General features: G+C 46.2%; 1 protein-coding gene across 1 annotated transcript in view; it reads right to left on the minus strand.

Annotated features, from left to right (window-relative positions):
• b4galt4 (UDP-Gal:betaGlcNAc beta 1,4- galactosyltransferase, polypeptide 4) overlaps positions 1-17711 on the minus strand; it is a 52330-nt gene that overhangs the window by 31827 nt on the left and 2792 nt on the right. The window contains exons 2-3 of the mRNA XM_072514050.1: positions 2236-2644; positions 31-263 (exon numbers count right to left, since the gene is read on the minus strand). Of these exons, the coding sequence (XP_072370151.1) occupies positions 31-263; positions 2236-2536 (534 nt within the window). The 5' untranslated portion in view covers positions 2537-2644. The remainder of the gene's footprint in view (positions 1-30; positions 264-2235; positions 2645-17711) is intronic.

Raw genomic sequence — 17711 nt, forward strand, 5'->3', positions numbered from 1 at the left:
TATTAATATGCATCTAATTAACTCAAGTACCTGATTAATGATATATATCCCATATTCCAGAAGCTGCCGTTGTAGAAATGGATGTAAATGCTCGAGTAGGTATTGGAGGTGCCTTTCTCGGTTCCTATATGGGATCAGTATAGCAACCCGCTGAACAGGGTGACATTCTTGGGGTTCATATCTCCCTTCTCGCACCTTTGGATTGTTCCTCTGAACTTGTTCCAAGGTTAGCTGTGCATCAAACTTCAACCCCGTTGCACCGCCTAAAGAAAGAAATTGAGGTTGGGTGGAAGACAGGAAAATAAATAACTTCATAATATTTTTGTTAATCATCTCTCCTCTTCCTCGTTTAATCTTCCATGTTAACCAACCACAACAATCAATTTGCTTAAAAACTAAATTGCACCCATGCAACACACTCCGGGAAGATCAACGGTTGAGTCTCTTAAATTTCATGAAACAAATTCAAAAACATCTTATATGCTTTTCCCCTGAATGCTAAAATTTGAAATGTCGGCAGAGATTCAGTTTACATGAAGCTGGGTTGCATCATCAGAACATATAGAAATTTACATAAGAACAGGAATAGACTTTGTAGCCCTTTGAACCTTTTCCCAATTACAACACCAGGTTAAAGTACAACAGGTTTGTTTCAAATCACTAGCTATCGGAGCACTGCTCCTTGAAGGAGCAGTGCTCCGAGAGCTAGTGATTTGAAACAAACCTGTTGTACTTTAACCTGGTGTTGTAAGACTTCTTACTGTGCTCATCCCAGTCCAACGCCGGCATCTCCACATCATCTTTTCCCAATTAGACATTACCTGACCTGGACCTGAATGCCCCTTTACCCACCCTTCATCCATTTCCCTTGATCCATGCACCTAATAAAAAGTACAACAGACTGCGTATATGAAAAGGGACATTTGTTGCTGAAGTTATATTATCTTGCACACATCAAGACAAACACAAAAATACCAAATTTCAAATGATCACAATTTGTGCGATAGGAGAAAAGTGTGCTGATTGGATGGCATGTCAATCCTGATTGGCAGAGGGGTTGCCACAAGAGAAAGCAATGGGGAACTATAATCTTCCCAAATTCCCAGGTAAGGCACAAGGTTTGAACTTCCTTTGTTTGAAGAGAATGTGTCCTTGTGTATGAACGCATGTCCCTTCCAGTAAGCATTAATGAGGGGGCACAGTAGTTAGCACAGTTGCTTCACAGCACCAGGGTCTCAGGTTCAATTCCCGACTTGGGTCGTTGTCTGTGCGGAGACTGCATGCTCTCCCAGTGTCTGCGTGGGTTTCCTCCGGGTGCTCCGGTTTCCTCCCACAGTCTAAAGATGTGCAGGTTAGGTGGATTGGCCATGTTAAATTGCCCTTGGTATCCAAAAAGGTTACTTAGAGTTACTGGGTTATATATAGGGTGGAGCTCTGGGCTTAATAAGGGTGCCCTTTCCAATTGTCGGTAAAGACTCGATGGGCCGAATGACCTCCTTCTGCACTGCAAATTTTATGATTCTATCAGCCGCCTTATCAACTTGACTGGAAATCCTAAATTGGGTGTTTGCGAAAACTAATAGCGCACTCAGGATTGTTCCATAAATGCTGACCAGTTGTGGAATCACATAAACCAGTGGACTTTCTGTTTTGGATTTTGCAAGTGTGTACCATTATGAACAATTCCTGGCGATAAATGAACTTCATACTTCAACAACAGTGAACATACTTTAGTGACTATCCTCTAATTTAGTCTATGTTGAGGGTGTTAAATATTTTACAATTGCTATAAGTGAGTAAAGCCTTTTAGTTCAGAGCCTTCAGACTTCTAAGCTATTTCACGGTAGTAGGGTTATTCTATTCCAGAAAAGAAGTGGGGCTGCATTTTACAGTTCCCTATGGGTATGTGTTTTCGGGGGGGGGGGGGGCACACAAAAGATGCTGGTTGGCTAGCCATTGCCTTCTTTCCCTTAGGTCAGCAGTACACCCTCCCACAATTTTGAGCTCGTAGAGCCTAATTTCTATAGCTGCGAGCTATTATTTACGAAGACGCACGACACAAATGCCCAACTATCGCAATTTGTTCCTAAACTAGGAGCCCAAGTGAATCTGCAATTAAGGCCCACCACCAGAATACAATTGAGCACTCAACTACTGTACAATCAACAATGGTTACAAATCCTTCCTCCCTCTCCCAGATTTTCTATGTTTAATTAAAACATTCCCAATACTTACGTAGGTATGGTGATAGAAAAGGACACAATGGACGAGTGGTTGGAGTTGGGGATACCAGAGGTGGGCAGTGTGGATCTCTGGGCACCATCTGAACTCCAACCCATCTTTGCAATGTTTTTGCCAGTGGTTGCGGATTAATGTCCCGTAGTAAATCCTGCATATTATGAACTACTATCCATGTAAGAACAGAGCCAAGACTAACAACAATCAACAGAAGTTTCAATTTTTGAGGTAAACTCTTTCCCAATTTGCAAGCCATGGCATAGATGTCACAGTTCAATAAAGGTCGCAGGTTATACATCAGTGATGCAACAAATTTTGGAACTGGAAGAACATGGATTCTCTATAATAAACCTCTCCACTTAGATTTTCTTGTCCACAGCATACTTTGCACTGCTAGACATTCAACCTGTAAGACAAAAGGAAAATACAATAACGAACTGGGCCAGCTCAAGCCTGTTAAACAAAACTTTGGATCGGGTTGAGAAAGGAGGTAAACAGATATAAGAATACATGCGAGTAAGTTGTGGATTGAATGAGACATTGGGAATTTAGTTCAGATGAGAATTCAGGGCAGAGGGGCAAAGATCTGCTCCTTTTTATACTTTTTTCAGCCTCCAGTGTTTGGTGAGTTTCCTTCCTTGTCTCGAAACTAGGCGAGTGTAAACTACAAATACTTTATCTGTGTAAATTAACCAATTGACTAGGGCAGCACGGTAGTGCAGTGGTTAGCACAGTTGCTTCACAGCTTCTGGGTCTCAGGTTCACTGTCTGTGCAGAGTCTGCACGTTCTCCCCCGTGTGTACGTGGGTTTCCTCCGGGTGCTCTGGTTTCCTCCCACAGTCCAAAGATGTGCAGGTTAGGTTGATTGGCCATGATAAATTGCCCTTAGTGTCCCAAAAAAAAGTTAGATGGGGTTACTGGGTTACAAGGATAGGGTGGAGGTGTGGGCTTAAGTAGGGTGCTCTTTCCAGGAGCCGGTGCAGACTCAATGGACCGAATGGCCTCCTCCTGCGCTGTAAATTCTATGATTCTATGACTAAATAAATAAATGGGTGGACAGAAATGGCAGGGCTGGCGATGTACACTCCAATCTCGAGCAATAGTATTTGCAGAAAGTGCCTGCAGCTGAGGCAACTTCAACTCCAAGTTGTCGAGTCCGGGCACACTGCAGGGCATGAGGGAGAAGGAACAGTTATCTGGACACTTTCTTCAAGATGCAGTCACTTCCCTTATGTTGGTCAATGATCAGGAACAGGAGAATGTAACTGCAAGTTCGGCAAAGAAGAGGAACAAACATGTAGTAATGCAGGAGCCTCAGCCCCTTGTCCAATGGATAGAAGGTGCTTGCTACCTGTGTGGATGAGAAGGACTGCATGGTGGATAAGCAGACCTACCATCATGGCACCACAATGAAGGTGCCATTTAAGTGGGGAAGGGGGTGTGGGAGGAATTGGGTAGCATTGGGAGATGGCATAGTCAGGGGGCTAGATACGGTTCTCTGCAGTTCATAGAATCATGCAATTTACAGTGCAGAAGGAGGCCATTCGGTCCATCGAGTCTGCACCAGCTCTTGGAAGGAGCACCCTACCTAAACCCACACCTCCACCCTATCCCCGTAACCCCAACTAACCTTTTTAGACACAAAGGGCAATTTAGCATGGCCGATCCACCTAACCTGCACATCTTTGGACTGTGGGAGGAAACCGAAGCACCCGAGGAAACCCACGCAAACACAGGGAGAACGTGCAGACTCCGCACAGACAGTGACCCAAGCCGGGAGTCGAACCTAGTGAAGGTGAGAGTCCAGAGAGCTGTGCTGCCTACCTGTTATATTATCTAGCACTCACCAGGACAAACCCAGAAATACCAAATTTCAAATGATCACAATTTGTGCGATAGGAGGAAAGGGTGCTCATTGGTTGTTACGTCAATCCTGACGTGCCAGGATTCAGGATATATGCCCAGGGCTGAAGAGGAATATGTAGTGGGAGGGGGAGGATTCAGTTGTCTCATGGTCCATGTAGGTACCAATGACATGGGTAAGAAAGAGATTCTCAGAGTGTACGAAGTACTGGGTATTAAATTGCAAAGCAGAATCTTAAGGTTATAAACTCTGCATTATTACCTGAGCCACATGCATAGTTGTGTAGGGTAAATAGGATTAGAGATAAACGTGTAGCAGGAATTAGTTTTGATTCATGGAGTACACTAGCACCAGTACTTGGGAAAGTGGGAGCTTGACCATTTGGGACAGTCTACACCTGAACCAGGCTGGGACCAGTATTCTACTGAGTGCTATAACTAGGGAAGTAGAGAGAGCTTTAAACTAACTAGAGGAGGGCGAGGAGGAATCATGTAGTGGAGTATTAGGTAAATTAAAGGGAAACAAGGCAGTAGGCCAAAGGAGCAACAAAAGGAAAGATAATTAAGAGCATGGCAGGAGGAGACAGGGTTTGCAAGTGGATAGGGCCAGAGTAGTTAACAAAAACAGTAAAATTTAACAATTGAACGCTCTATATCTGAATGTCCACAGCATTCACATACACCAGATGAACTATTAACTCATATAGAAATTCATATGCATGACCTGACACAGAATTGCAGCTACAAGGAAACCAAAGCTGAGACCTGGAATTTAAAAAATATTCTTTCATGGGCATTGCTGACTAGGCCACATTTTTTAGTGTTCATTACCCTCGAGGAGGTGGTGTTGAGCCACCTTACTGAACCCCTGCAGTCTTTGTAGGAACACCCACAGTGCTGTTAGAGAGAAAGTTCCAGGATTTTGATCCACAACAGTGAAGGAATGGCGACATAATCCAAGTCAGGATGGTGAGCGGCTTGTAGGTGGTCTTATTACTATGCATCTGCTGCTCTTATTCTTTCAGGGAGATTGTTGGTTTGAAGGATGATGTCGACAGAGCCTTAGTCAGCTCCTGCAGTGCATCTTGCAGATGGCTCATACTGCTGCTTCTGTGCATTGATGGTGGATGGTGTGGGTGTTATGGTAGTAGATAGGGTGCCAATCAAGCGGCTGCTTTATACTAGTTGGTGCTGAGTTTTTTCAGCATTGTTAGAGCTGCACTCATCCTTGCAAGTGGAAATATTCCATCACACTTGCTCCGTGTAGAGAGTGGACAGGCTTTGGGCAGTAGGACGTGGCCATTACGAGACACCTGGAGGACGTGGTCATTGCCCGGCTCCTGTAGGACGAGGCCGTTGCCATTGCGAGGCTCCTACCCGGCTCCTGGAGGAGGTGGCCGCTGCCCGGCTCCTGGAGGAGGTGGCCGCTGCCCGGCTCCTGGAGGAGGTGGCCGCTGCCCGGCTCCTGGAGGAGGTGGCCGCTGCCCGGCTCCTGGAGGAGGTGGCCGCTGCCCGGCTCCTGGAGGAGGTGGCCGCTGCCCGGCTCCTGGAGGGGGTGGCCGCTGCCCGGCTCCTGGAGGGGGTGGCCGCTGCCCGGCTCCTGGAGGGGGTGGCCGCTGCCCGGCTCCTGGAGGGGGTGGCCGCTGCCCGGCTCCTGGAGGAGGTGGCCGCTGCCCGGCTCCTGGAGGGGGTGGCCGCTGCCCGGCTCCTGGAGGAGGTGGCCGCTGCCCGGCTCCTGGAGGAGGTGGCCGCTGCCCGGCTCCTGGAGGAGGTGGCCGCTGCCCGGCTCCTGGAGGAGGTGGCCGCTGCCCGGCTCCTGGAGGAGGTGGCCGCTGCCCGGCTCCTGGAGGAGGTGGCCGCTGCCCGGCTCCTGGAGGAGGTGGCCGCTGCCCGGCTCCTGGAGGAGGTGGCCGCTGCCCGGCTCCTGGAGGAGGTGGCCGCTGCCCGGCTCCTGGAGGAGGTGGCCGCTGCCCGGCTCCTGGAGGAGGTGGCCGCTGCCCGGCTCCTGGAGGAGGTGGCCGCTGCCCGGCTCCTGGAGGAGGTGGCCGCTGCCCGGCTCCTGGAGGAGGTGGCCGCTGCCCGGCTCCTGGAGGAGGTGGCCGCTGCCCGGCTCCTGGAGGAGGTGGCCGCTGCCCGGCTCCTGGAGGAGGTGGCCGCTGCCCGGCTCCTGGAGGAGGTGGCCGCTGCCCGGCTCCTGGAGGAGGTGGCCGCTGCCCGGCTCCTGGAGGAGGTGGCCGCTGCCCGGCTCCTGGAGGAGGTGGCCGCTGCCCGGCTCCTGGAGGAGGTGGCCGCTGCCCGGCTCCTGGAGGAGGTGGCCGCTGCCCGGCTCCTGGAGGAGGTGGCCGCTGCCCGGCTCCTGGAGGAGGTGGCCGCTGCCCGGCTCCTGGAGGAGGTGGCCGCTGCCCGGCTCCTGGAGGAGGTGGCCGCTGCCCGGCTCCTGGAGGAGGTGGCCGCTGCCCGGCTCCTGGAGGAGGTGGCCGCTGCCCGGCTCCTGGAGGAGGTGGCCGCTGCCCGGCTCCTGGAGGAGGTGGCCGCTGCCCGGCTCCTGGAGGAGGTGGCCGCTGCCCGGCTCCTGGAGGAGGTGGCCGCTGCCCGGCTCCTGGAGGAGGTGGCCGCTGCCCGGCTCCTGGAGGAGGTGGCCGTTGCCCGGCTCCTGTAGGACGTGGCCGCTGCCCGGCTCCTGGAGGAGGTGGCCATTGCCCGGCTCCTGTAGGACATGGCCGTTGACCGGCTCCTGTAGGACGTGGCCGCTGCCCGGCTCCTGGAGGATGTGACCATCCCCTAGCTTGGTTGTAATGGTAGAGTGGTGGATATGCTAGGACATGAGATTACAGATTGTGTTTGAGTACAATTCTGCTGCTGATGATTGCCCAGAGCGTCTCATAGATGCCCTGGTTGGAGTTGCTAGATCTGTTCTAAATCTATCTTATTTAGCACAGTGATAGTACCTCACAACGCAATGGAAAGTATCCTCAATGCGAAGACAGGACTTTGCATTGAGGATACTTTCCATTGTGTTGTGAGGTTCTACCACCGTTCTAAATAGGATAGATTTAGAACAGATCTAGCAAGGACTGAGTGGTGGGATTTCAATCCAATGGGATTTAAATATTCTAAGGAACAGGCTAACTGCACTCCGATGTTCAAAAGCAGCAGGTAAGCACAGGTGTAATCTGCTTTTTGTTGGTAAAAACCAGAATCCTAAGTCTTTCAAGGAGATCAGGGTTGTTCCTAATGTAAAGGCCAATAAGTACACATGAATGACTTAATAATTTCCCTTGATCAGTACGAGAACCATTTTGCCCCTGAAACCAGGGCTCCTCATCGGTCTGTGGGTCTTCCGGAGGACTGAAAAGTTATAATACAACTTGAGAATTGTGCTTCACACTCAATGCAGAACTCTTCTTCAGAGATAATTTTTTCAGAGTTTCTCCCCCCCACCTACACCCCGTCCCTCATTCAGCTCATGGAACAAGGAGTTCTGCAGACATTCAAATCTAGGTACAAGGGTGAATTCAGGCACAAAGTGCTTACTGTACGAAACAGAGACTTGAGATTTAAGGAATTCCAAAGAAAATTCAATATAAAAGATGCACTCTGGACTGCTATGAAGGCCTGGGTCGATGTGCCCCAAAATACTTTGATAAATGGATGGCACAACTTGTGGCCATTTATCTTGTTCTAAATGGGGAGGGTGAAATTGAACCTGATTTTACTAATTGCCATGTATCGGATGAGAAAAACCTTAAAAGACGTTTTGGCATATGTGAAAGGTTTGTCCTGTGCTGAAGCCAAGCTGTTGGATGAAGATTATCTGAACACGGACAACGATGCTCCAATCCACCTCCAACTCTCAGTGAAGAATTAGAGTGATAATGATGAAGAAAGTGGGGCATTGGATGAATAGGAAAACGTGTCTATTTATAGATGCATAAACATTAAGCAGGAATTGATTTGTTGGATGGAGAAGAGCTTCATTAGAGCAGCATGTTATCTGGGTCAACAGAATACAAGAGTTGACAATGAAAGAAAGGCACACATATTTGATACAACTTAAGCTGCAGGACGTACGTAAAAGAGAAATGAAAGAGCCTCAACATTCAACTTCTCCAGTTGTGTTTGTACATCAGCTACCGCCTCAGGCATTCCTTCTGGTGCTGGCTCTTCTTTGGTCGAGATGTAGTTGAAAAAAATTAAAAGTAAAGGTAAATAAAAGCCCTTTCCTCGTGCATTATAACTGCGGAGTACAAACTCGGCCTACAACCCAAAATCCCAACCTTCCCAGATACAGGATCCAGTATGTGTACAACACTATTTGGCTTAAGATAAAATCAACACCTGAAGCTATCCATACAGAGACAGCCTTGGAACTTTGTGTTTGATTGTTTGGCAGCATATTACCATCATTAGTCATCCTGTAAGCTTTATTAAGAACCAAATCTGTCAAACAGGCATTTTATCAAATAATATTTTAGTGCCATCAAATGAGCAAACACTGTAACTAGCAGTTAAAAGCAGTTCTAACTAACTTGTATTTAGAAAACAGGATATCTAAACAAGGACACTGGCTATATAAAAAAAAAACTTGATACATAAAGAAATAAAATATTTGCTTTGGAAGAATTAGCTAAAAGGTGTGTCTCTCTGCACTGGTGGCGGATGCAGGTGATAGCTGTGACACCTAAATGGACAAACAACTGAAATGGATGATGCATGTTAGGTGCAATTTAATGTACGCAAGTGCAAAGAAATACCACGGAAAGGCTGGATAATCTAAATGGTACGATTTTGAGGGGCGCAAGAGAAGGATTGCATATTCACAAATCTTCAAAGGTGATAGCACAAGTTGAAATTTCAAGTACCTCTTAACTGTCCGACGGTCTGTATATGGAAAGCATCTGTCTTAGCATCCACCCTTCAAAGGCTTCTATTCCCTTCCACAGACCTCCACTTATTGTCCCGGTTTCTGACACATGCAGGAAAATGGATCAAATGTAACGTCGTACGAGGTTTTTCCTTGTTATAAACTTAAGCTTTCTTGTTAACACATCCTTATCAATTTCCTCCAGTGTGATGCCATCTACATCAATCGAATGTATTCCTCATGACTACCACTTTTTATCCTCTTGGTGTTCATACTCAAATCTGTATTATAAACTTCTAGATTTGACTTATCTCCAATCCTACAAGTAGCATTTTGTCATCAGTGCATGTAATTTTGTTCTGTCCTTGCCTCTAATTTTTACCACAGTATGTGCTAAGCCTTCGCAAATCATCGGTTAGGCTACAGCTAATGTCGTGTGCACAATTCTGAGTATCACACTTTCGGAAGGGCAGCAAGCTCTTGCAGGGTACAGAGGCGGTATACCAGGGATGGCAAGAAATTCAAGAAGCTGGGATTTCTCTCCATAGAGCGGAGAAGGTGGAGGGGAGATGCAACAAGAATATTGAAAATGTAAGCTTTTGACAATTTTGTAAATTCCTCTGACTCATGGTCAGTAACTAAATTTCATGGATTTAAAGTGAATGGTGAAAGAACTAGAGGAAGTGAGGAGGTATTTCTTCATACAGTTGGCTTGGAATCCGGTGCAAATGGAATTTTTAAAAAGGCTGTGCACTTGGGAGAGAATCAAAATGCAAGGCTGGAAAATGTTGTGGTATAGGACTGAATTAGATAGCTCTTTCAAAGAGCCAAAACAGACATCCCACACAGAATGGCCTCCTTGTGTCCTGTAGAATTCTACGTTTAGGAGGCTTAACGTACACTTAACGTACAAACATACAAATGCGGAGGCAGCCAGCCATTTGGCCCTTCGAGCCTGCTTCAGTTTTGAATAAAGTCACAGCTGATCTGATTGTGGCCTCAACTCCACATTCCACCCACCCCTAATGGCCTTTGTACCACACAAGCTGCTCCTTATGGAATTAACTAAATCTTGTACCAACATTTCTACTGTGTCTTATGACAGATCAGTGTGATTAAAAATTAGAACTTTAATCACCCCCTCACAATCATTGGAATTCAATTACGGGTTTATTTTTTTTAAATTTAGAGTGCCTAATTCATATTTTCCAATTAAGGGCTTTTTTGGGTTGTGGGGGCGAAACCTACACAAACAGGGGGGAAACATGCAAACTCCACACGGACAGTGACCCCAGAGCCAGGATTAAACCTGGGACCCTCAGCGAATGAGGCCGCAGTGCTAACACACTGCGCCACCATGCTGGCCTCTAATTACAGGTTTCTGATCAAACCTTGTATTGTATATAAAACTATGCATTTAGCATTTAAAGAATAGGAGCATATAGAGACTAAGAGCATATAGAGACTAAGGGCATATAGAGACTAAGGGCATATAGAGACTAAGAGCATATAGAGACTAAGAGCATATAGAGACTAAGAGCATATAGAGACTAAGAGCATATAGAGACTAAGAGCATATAGAGACTAAGAGCATATAGAGACTAAGAGCATATAGAGACTAAGAGCATATAGAGACTAAGAGCATTATAGAGACTAAGAGCATATAGAGACTAAGAGCATATAGAGACTAAGAGCATATAGAGACTAAGAGCATATAGAGACTAAGAGCATATAGAGACTAAGAGCATATAGAGACTAAGAGCATATAGAGACTAAGAGCATATAGAGACTAAGAGCATATAGAGACTAAGAGCATATAGAGACTAAGAGCATATAGAGACTAAGAGCATATAGAGACTAAGAGCATATAGAGACTAAGAGCATATAGAGACTAAGAGCATATAGAGAATAAGAGCATATAGAGAATAGGAGCTCGCAGTGAGCTAAACACCAACATACAGACCAGAAAATGCCAAATTTAGTCCTTAGCAGGATTCAGTCAGGAAAGTAGTCAGTTGCTTTAAGTAACGTGATTGTTCTTAAGACTGGGGGCACTGGGCAAGAGAACGAAAATTAGTCAGGGCTCCAGCTTCTGATTGCTATGCAGTGACCCCAGGCGAAATGATGCATCCAAAGCCAGCATGAGAAGAGAGGTTGTAATGTCCCACAAAATGCCATAGTTGGTCAACATTCACCTTTGGGCTCATATGCAAAGCATGGTCACTTGGACAAAGTGTCTGAAAGCACCCAAACCCCAATGTACCCAAAACATAAAGGCAAAAATTAAGGTTAACAATTAACATTCAAAATTAGGATTTATCAAGTTTCGTAGTTCCTTTCCTACTGATCACCAGGAAAAAAAAGTTTCCCCAAGGCCATGTCACTCCAGGAGCCTTTACCCAGAACTAATCGACGAATACCCATCCCGGCTTCCAATCTCCCAGAACACATACACTCCGTGACCAAAGCTTTCTCTGCTTTTGGACATCCAGGGTGCCTATCCTCATCTGATTGCCTTTGAATTACATTCATGTAGCACTTTGAACTTAAATGCATCCCAAAACATCACAAAAGCACAGGCTGAAGAAAGGGAGGTGAAGAAGCAGAGGAACTTACACACCCATCAATATGTATTCAGCTATACAACCAAGACTAATATCTCAATGCACATGCAACATTCTCTGTGCTGGTAACATAATAAGGAAATGTAACATATACATTTAAAAAATTGATCCTTCCTTCACTAGTTTTCCTCCCATTCTCGAGAAATCTTTATTAATTTTTAGACTATAGTTCCACAGCTAACATATACATTGCCAATTCCTGCAGTCTCAGCTCATGCATATATAGACAGAGAGAGCAAAGTTAATCAGCAGTTGGGAGGATACAAGTAAACAAAGTGACAAATCCCTGTCCAGAGATAACAATATAGTTTGGATGAAAAAAGTAATTTGGCTTATCTGAATTCAGCCACCTCGAAAGATCCTAAATCCCATCGCAACAATTCCAGTGGGTTTCTTTCCTACACCACTGTCTTGTAGTCTATTCAGTGGTAAAGTGAGGTTTGGACAACTGGGAGTCGGTGTCAAACTCAGGATTTGACCAACTAGGCAGGAACAGGACAGTTGGGAAATGCTGTTTTACTGAACCCTTGTTGAGTCCTGACCATCCCACTGAACCTGTCTAACTAGCTTGCCATATCCCTTGTTTGTTCTTTTTTTTTATAAAAAGAGGGCCTGGATAGCCGCCAACAACCATAGCTACTCATTACCTTAATCAGTGAGCTTTCAGGGAGGGAACCAATGTATTTGTAAAGTTCACGGGTTGTACAGGAATGGTGACAAAGGACTAACACGTTACACCATTTACAGAAAGGTGCACAACTCTTTACATGCTGTGCCTGCCCGTGGTGGGAAAGAAATCCCGTCCTAATGACTCATCACTCTCTGTGCAAACGTCATCACGATGTGTACCCAGTTTATATATTCCCCATCTTAGTTAGGATGACCCATAGTACATGCATATGACAACGTTGGACGGAGGTAACAGGTCATTAACTAACAATGTACAGAACACAGACTTGGGCTGTCGGACATGTGCAAAGCCCATCGCGTCCTTCCCATCCTCACTTCCTTGAAAATTGTCCATATGTAGACTGTCAGTACATTGTCCCTTAGCTTGGAGTTTGGTCTGCTCAAACACCCTGAGAATGTAATTGTGCCAGTGGCTGTGCTTGGGGTTCACTTGGCTTGTTGTTCAACAGACAGATGGCATCGGGCATTGCTTAGGTTAGTACAGGGCCTGCAGGGCATATTGCAGTGTTTTTCAAACTTTTTTTCCGGGGACCCATTTTTACCAACCGGCCAATCTTTGATTGGTGGGCGTGGCCCGTGGGTGGGTCGCGGAGCGGTCCAACGCAGCGCTCCCGATCACGCAAATGTGCGCAAAACAGCCGGCTTTTAATAATGCTGGCTGCAAGCGGCCGTCAAAATGGCCAGGAACAAATTTAAAAATTTAGGCACACATGTGCAGTGCGGCCGCATTTTATATGGTCGCAGGCTTTTTTTTTTCAAAGTTCGGGGGCCAAAGGGACCAAAGGGACCCAAAACAATTTCCTCCATTTTTGGCAGCAACAAACAAGGTTAAGAGAAAATGGTGGGTTGGCAGGTCAGCCGGCGTGGGTCGCCAAAGTTGGCAGGCTGGTAAAAATGGTTCCCGGAAAAAAAAGTTTGTAAAACACTGCGGTATTTTTTCTTTCTTTTCTGCGTATTCAAAGGTGGGAGGGGGGAATGCATGAACAGGTAACTGAGTGGGATGATCAGCCATGATCATAATGAATGGTGGAGCAGGCTTGAAGTACCAAGTGGCCTCCTCCTGCTCCTAATTTCTACGTGACTATATTTTGAGGGCTCCACCCACATTTAATTCCACTTTAGGTTGCAGGAGGGCCTTAGCAACAGGTATGATGGTTCTGGAACATCCGGAGACCATTCTCTGCCCTGTTTCGGCAAATTTTGTAGGTGAGGTATTGCGACATAGAAGTCCCTGCTGCCAGAGGTATTTTGAGGAGGTGTTTTGCTGAGTGTACTGCCCCCTGTCAAACCAGTCGATTGTGCGTAGAAGTGCCTCCTTGAAATGTGCTCAAAGTCCCATGTGTGTGCAAACTCCTTGAACTCCCCGGAAACAAATTGCCGAGTGTTGTCTGTAATCCTCCTCTGAGAATGCCATGTGCAGCGATGTTTATCTTCAGCTTACCAATCTTCATGTCAGGCATGTTGACTAACAACATCATACCAACCTGAGTATGGGTCAACAAGGATGAGATGTCTTTCCCATCCCATTCGAATACCTCTGCCGCTGTGAGAGTCTATGGAAGGTCTGGGACCTCAGGGAGACACAGCAGTTCTTGGTTTGATGAAGCTTGAGAATATTCCATGGTGCACACATGGACACTTGCCTTTCTCTGTCACGATAGATTGAGAGCCAGTACATAGAATTTACAGTGCAGAAGGAGGCCATTCGGCCCATCGAGTCTGCACCGGCTCTTAGAAAGAGCACCCCACCCAAGGTCAACACCTCCACCCTATCCCCACAACCCAGTAACCCCACCCAACACTAAGGGCAATTTTGGACACTAAGGGCAATTTATCATGGCCAATCCACCTAACCTGCACATCTTTGGGAGGAAACCGGAGCACCCGGAGGAAACCCACGCACACGCGAGGAGGATGTGCAGTCTCCGCACAGACAGTGACCCAAGCCGGAATCGAACCTGGGACCCTGGAGCTGTGAAGCAATTGTGCTATCCACAATGCTACCGTGCTGCCCCAGTACATGGTTTCCTTTGCCCAACACTTTATTTCTTCCAATCTTGGGTGTCCTTTATTTCTTCCAATCTTGGGTGTCCTTTTTGAAATCGCTGGGTGTAGTACCTCCCTCTGCAGTAGAACTAGAGATGGCAAATCTCTGGCCACGTATCAGTCTGATTTGCACAGTTTTCTTTTTAAATTTGGAGTACTCAATTCATTTTTTCCAATTAAGGGGCAATTTAGCGTGGCCAATCCACCTGGCTTGCACATCTTTGGGTTGTGGGGGCGAAACCCACACAGACACGGGGCGAATGTGCAAACTCCACACGGACAGTGACCCAGAGCCTGGATCGAACCTGGGACCTCAGCGCCATGAGGCTGCTTTGCTAACCCACTGTGCCACCGTGCTGCCCTTGAACTGACATGCACAGTTAACTCCTCAGGCATGTTTCCTCCTCAGACCCGCAGGGGTCAGTCCTCAGATCTCAATTGTTCGCAATCTATATAGATGATCTGCGAGCAGGGACAGAATGTAACACAGCAAAATTTGCAGATGATACTAAAATAGTGGGAAAGCAGGCAGTGAAGAGGGGATAAAGTTTTTACAGGTGGAAATAGATCAGCTAAGGAGATTGGGCCAAAGATTTTGCAAATGGAGTTTAATGGATGAGGTTGTCCATTTTGTCCGAGAAAATAGAAAGGAATATTATCCAAATGGAAAACAGGGGTCTAAACAGCTGGCTTGTAATGCAGAACAAGGCCAGCAGCTTGGGTTCAATTCCCGTACCGGCCTCCCCGAACAGGCGCCGGAATGTGGCGACTAGGGGTTTTCACAGTAACTTCATTGAAGCCTACTTGTGACAATGATTATTATTAGATTCAAAATGCATCTGGGCAGAGGGATGTCTTTGTTCATGAATCACAGAAAGTCGGTCTGCAGGTACAGCATGTAATTAAAAAGGCAAATGGAATGTTAGTGTTTATTGCAAATGGACTGGAATATAAAGAGTACAGAGGCATTGCAGAGAAAACTATGGTTCAGCTTGAACATCATACACTACAGATGTGGTGATGCAGTATTGTGGTGATGCAGTATTAACAGATTTAAGTGTAGTTATAAATGGCTGATGATCAGTTTCAACATTGTCACGGCAGTTATCGATGAAGTCATGAAATTCTGACAAGGGGAGGCGAAGGCAAAGAGTTCCTTCTCGATCTGAGCATAACAGGTTTCAGTGTCAAGAGCCCTAGATGCAAAGTCTACTCGTCTGTCATTCAGGATACAGTCCATGCTGGGAGGCATCTGTTTCTAAGAGTAGAGGTGATCAAATGTTAAAGGACCAGAGAGGCTGGAGTTTGTTGAACGCAGCAGCATGATGCTCCTGCCAACACTATTCGATATCCTGGCGAAGAAGCTGATGGGAGGGCTCCAGTCACCTCACTGTAGCAGGGAATGAATTTAGATAAATAATTTGTCATATCATCAAAGTGCTGCAGGGCATGCTTGTCCTCAGGAATGTACATTTGTCGTGTAGCCATTAACTTATCAGGATCTGGCTTCAAACCATTGCTGTGAGCAGGTGACCCACACAAGGAATCTGACTGACCCGGAATATGCATTTAGCAGGGTTGAACATCACCTATATGGTACAGGTTCTGTCAAGGACCAAGCGCAGGCACACATTACATTCTTGCCCCAGACCAGGATATCATTGACGATGATTTCACAAGGTTATCCTGCAAAACGGTGTTCCACAAACCTTTGGAAGACCTCACTGCCAGTGGAAATCCTATAGGGCGTGCGGAGGAAATGGTATCTACCCACTGGAGACATGAACGTAATGAGCTTCAAAGATAGGATTTGCCAAAATCCACACTATGCATCCAGGATGCTGAAGACTTTAGCATTGGGCATGTCAACTATGACCTGTCCAGCTACCTGCATAGGGGTGGGGTTTCAACAGTGTCTTGCTTAGATGAATTCGGTCGATGCAGATCCTGACCATGCCTTCTTTTTTCATTGCCAATATCGTCAGTCACAGGATATGATGGACAGGTCTTTGTGTTCTAGCATTTCTGGAGTTTGGTGCTGCACAGTGCGTACATCTAGCCCAAGGTGGTTCATCCCCCATGTAATTCTGCTTGGAGATCCAACAGTGGTTTTATATCTTTTGTCGACTTCGTGGAAATGGAGCCTGCCTTGTGTGCAGTGCAAGGTAGCCGTGCCTTCCATATGTTTGGTCTGTCTGCAAAATACAACTGAATTTACTTGGTGGTGGAATCTAGTGCAGCACAGGGATTGATTTCCTGCAGAAGCAGCTTCAGCAGAACATTGCATTTTGCTCCAGTGTCGATTTTGATTTTAGGTTTGGCATTGCTTTGAGCAATGTTGAACGTAGAAGATTTCACCTTTCCCAGTGATAGTTAGCAGTCTAGCAGTAGAACATTTAGAAAGGCTCAGTATTCGCGTTGCTTTGATTAACCTCCAGCTCATTCATTCTTATTTGTATTCCAAACTTTGGGAGGGGTTGCCACCCCCACATTGATTCTGTATACACCTCCCGCTGCCTCAGGAAGGCAGACAGCATTATCAGAGACCCCTCCCACCCAGGCATTGCCTTCTTCCACACCCTTCCATCAGGCAGAAGGTACAGAAGTCGAAAGACCCGCACATCCAGACATAGGAGCAGTTTCTTCCTCACAGCTACAAAACTCAACGACTCCCCCTCGTAAGAACACTATTCACAATGCTCTATGCTGCTCCTGCTCATGTACTTGCGTTGTTTGGCCCCTTGTTCCACACTGTAATCATTCATGGTTTGTCGATGTACCATTTATCAATGTACTCTGTTGATTATTCTTTGTCTACTATGTACGTACAGTGTACGTTCCCTCGGCCGCAGAAAAATACTTTTCACTGTACTTCAGTACATGTGGCAATAAATCAAATCAAAAATTGAAATCAAAAATTGAAATCATGTGTGTTAATGGTGACTTTGGGTGATTCCGGATTCCTTTTTGTCATTTGTTTATGTTAACATGCGGGATAGTGTTTGGGGTTTGGTGGGAGGATGGGATCGTTGTTATTGATATGGGGATTGACATTACGTTCGTTACTGATTATTGTTTTTTTTTTTAATTTAGAGTACCCAATTTATTTTTTCCAATTAAGGGCAATTTAGCGTGGCCAATCCACCTAGCTTGCACATTTTTGGATTGTGGGGGCGAAACCCACACAAACACGGGGAGAATGTGCAAACTCCACACGGACAGTGACCCAGAGCCGGGATTGAACCTGGGAACCCGGCACCGTGCTAACCCACTGCGCCACCGTGTTGCCCTGTTACTGATTATCGTTGATTGTTGGGTGTAAATTTGGGAGAAAATGTGAAAAAGGAGAATAAAAAATAATTTTTTAAAAATCAAAATCAAATCAA

This window comes from Scyliorhinus torazame, chromosome 8 (assembly GCF_047496885.1).
Source record: "Scyliorhinus torazame isolate Kashiwa2021f chromosome 8, sScyTor2.1, whole genome shotgun sequence".
NCBI classification, from domain to species: Eukaryota; Metazoa; Chordata; class Chondrichthyes; order Carcharhiniformes; family Scyliorhinidae; genus Scyliorhinus; species Scyliorhinus torazame.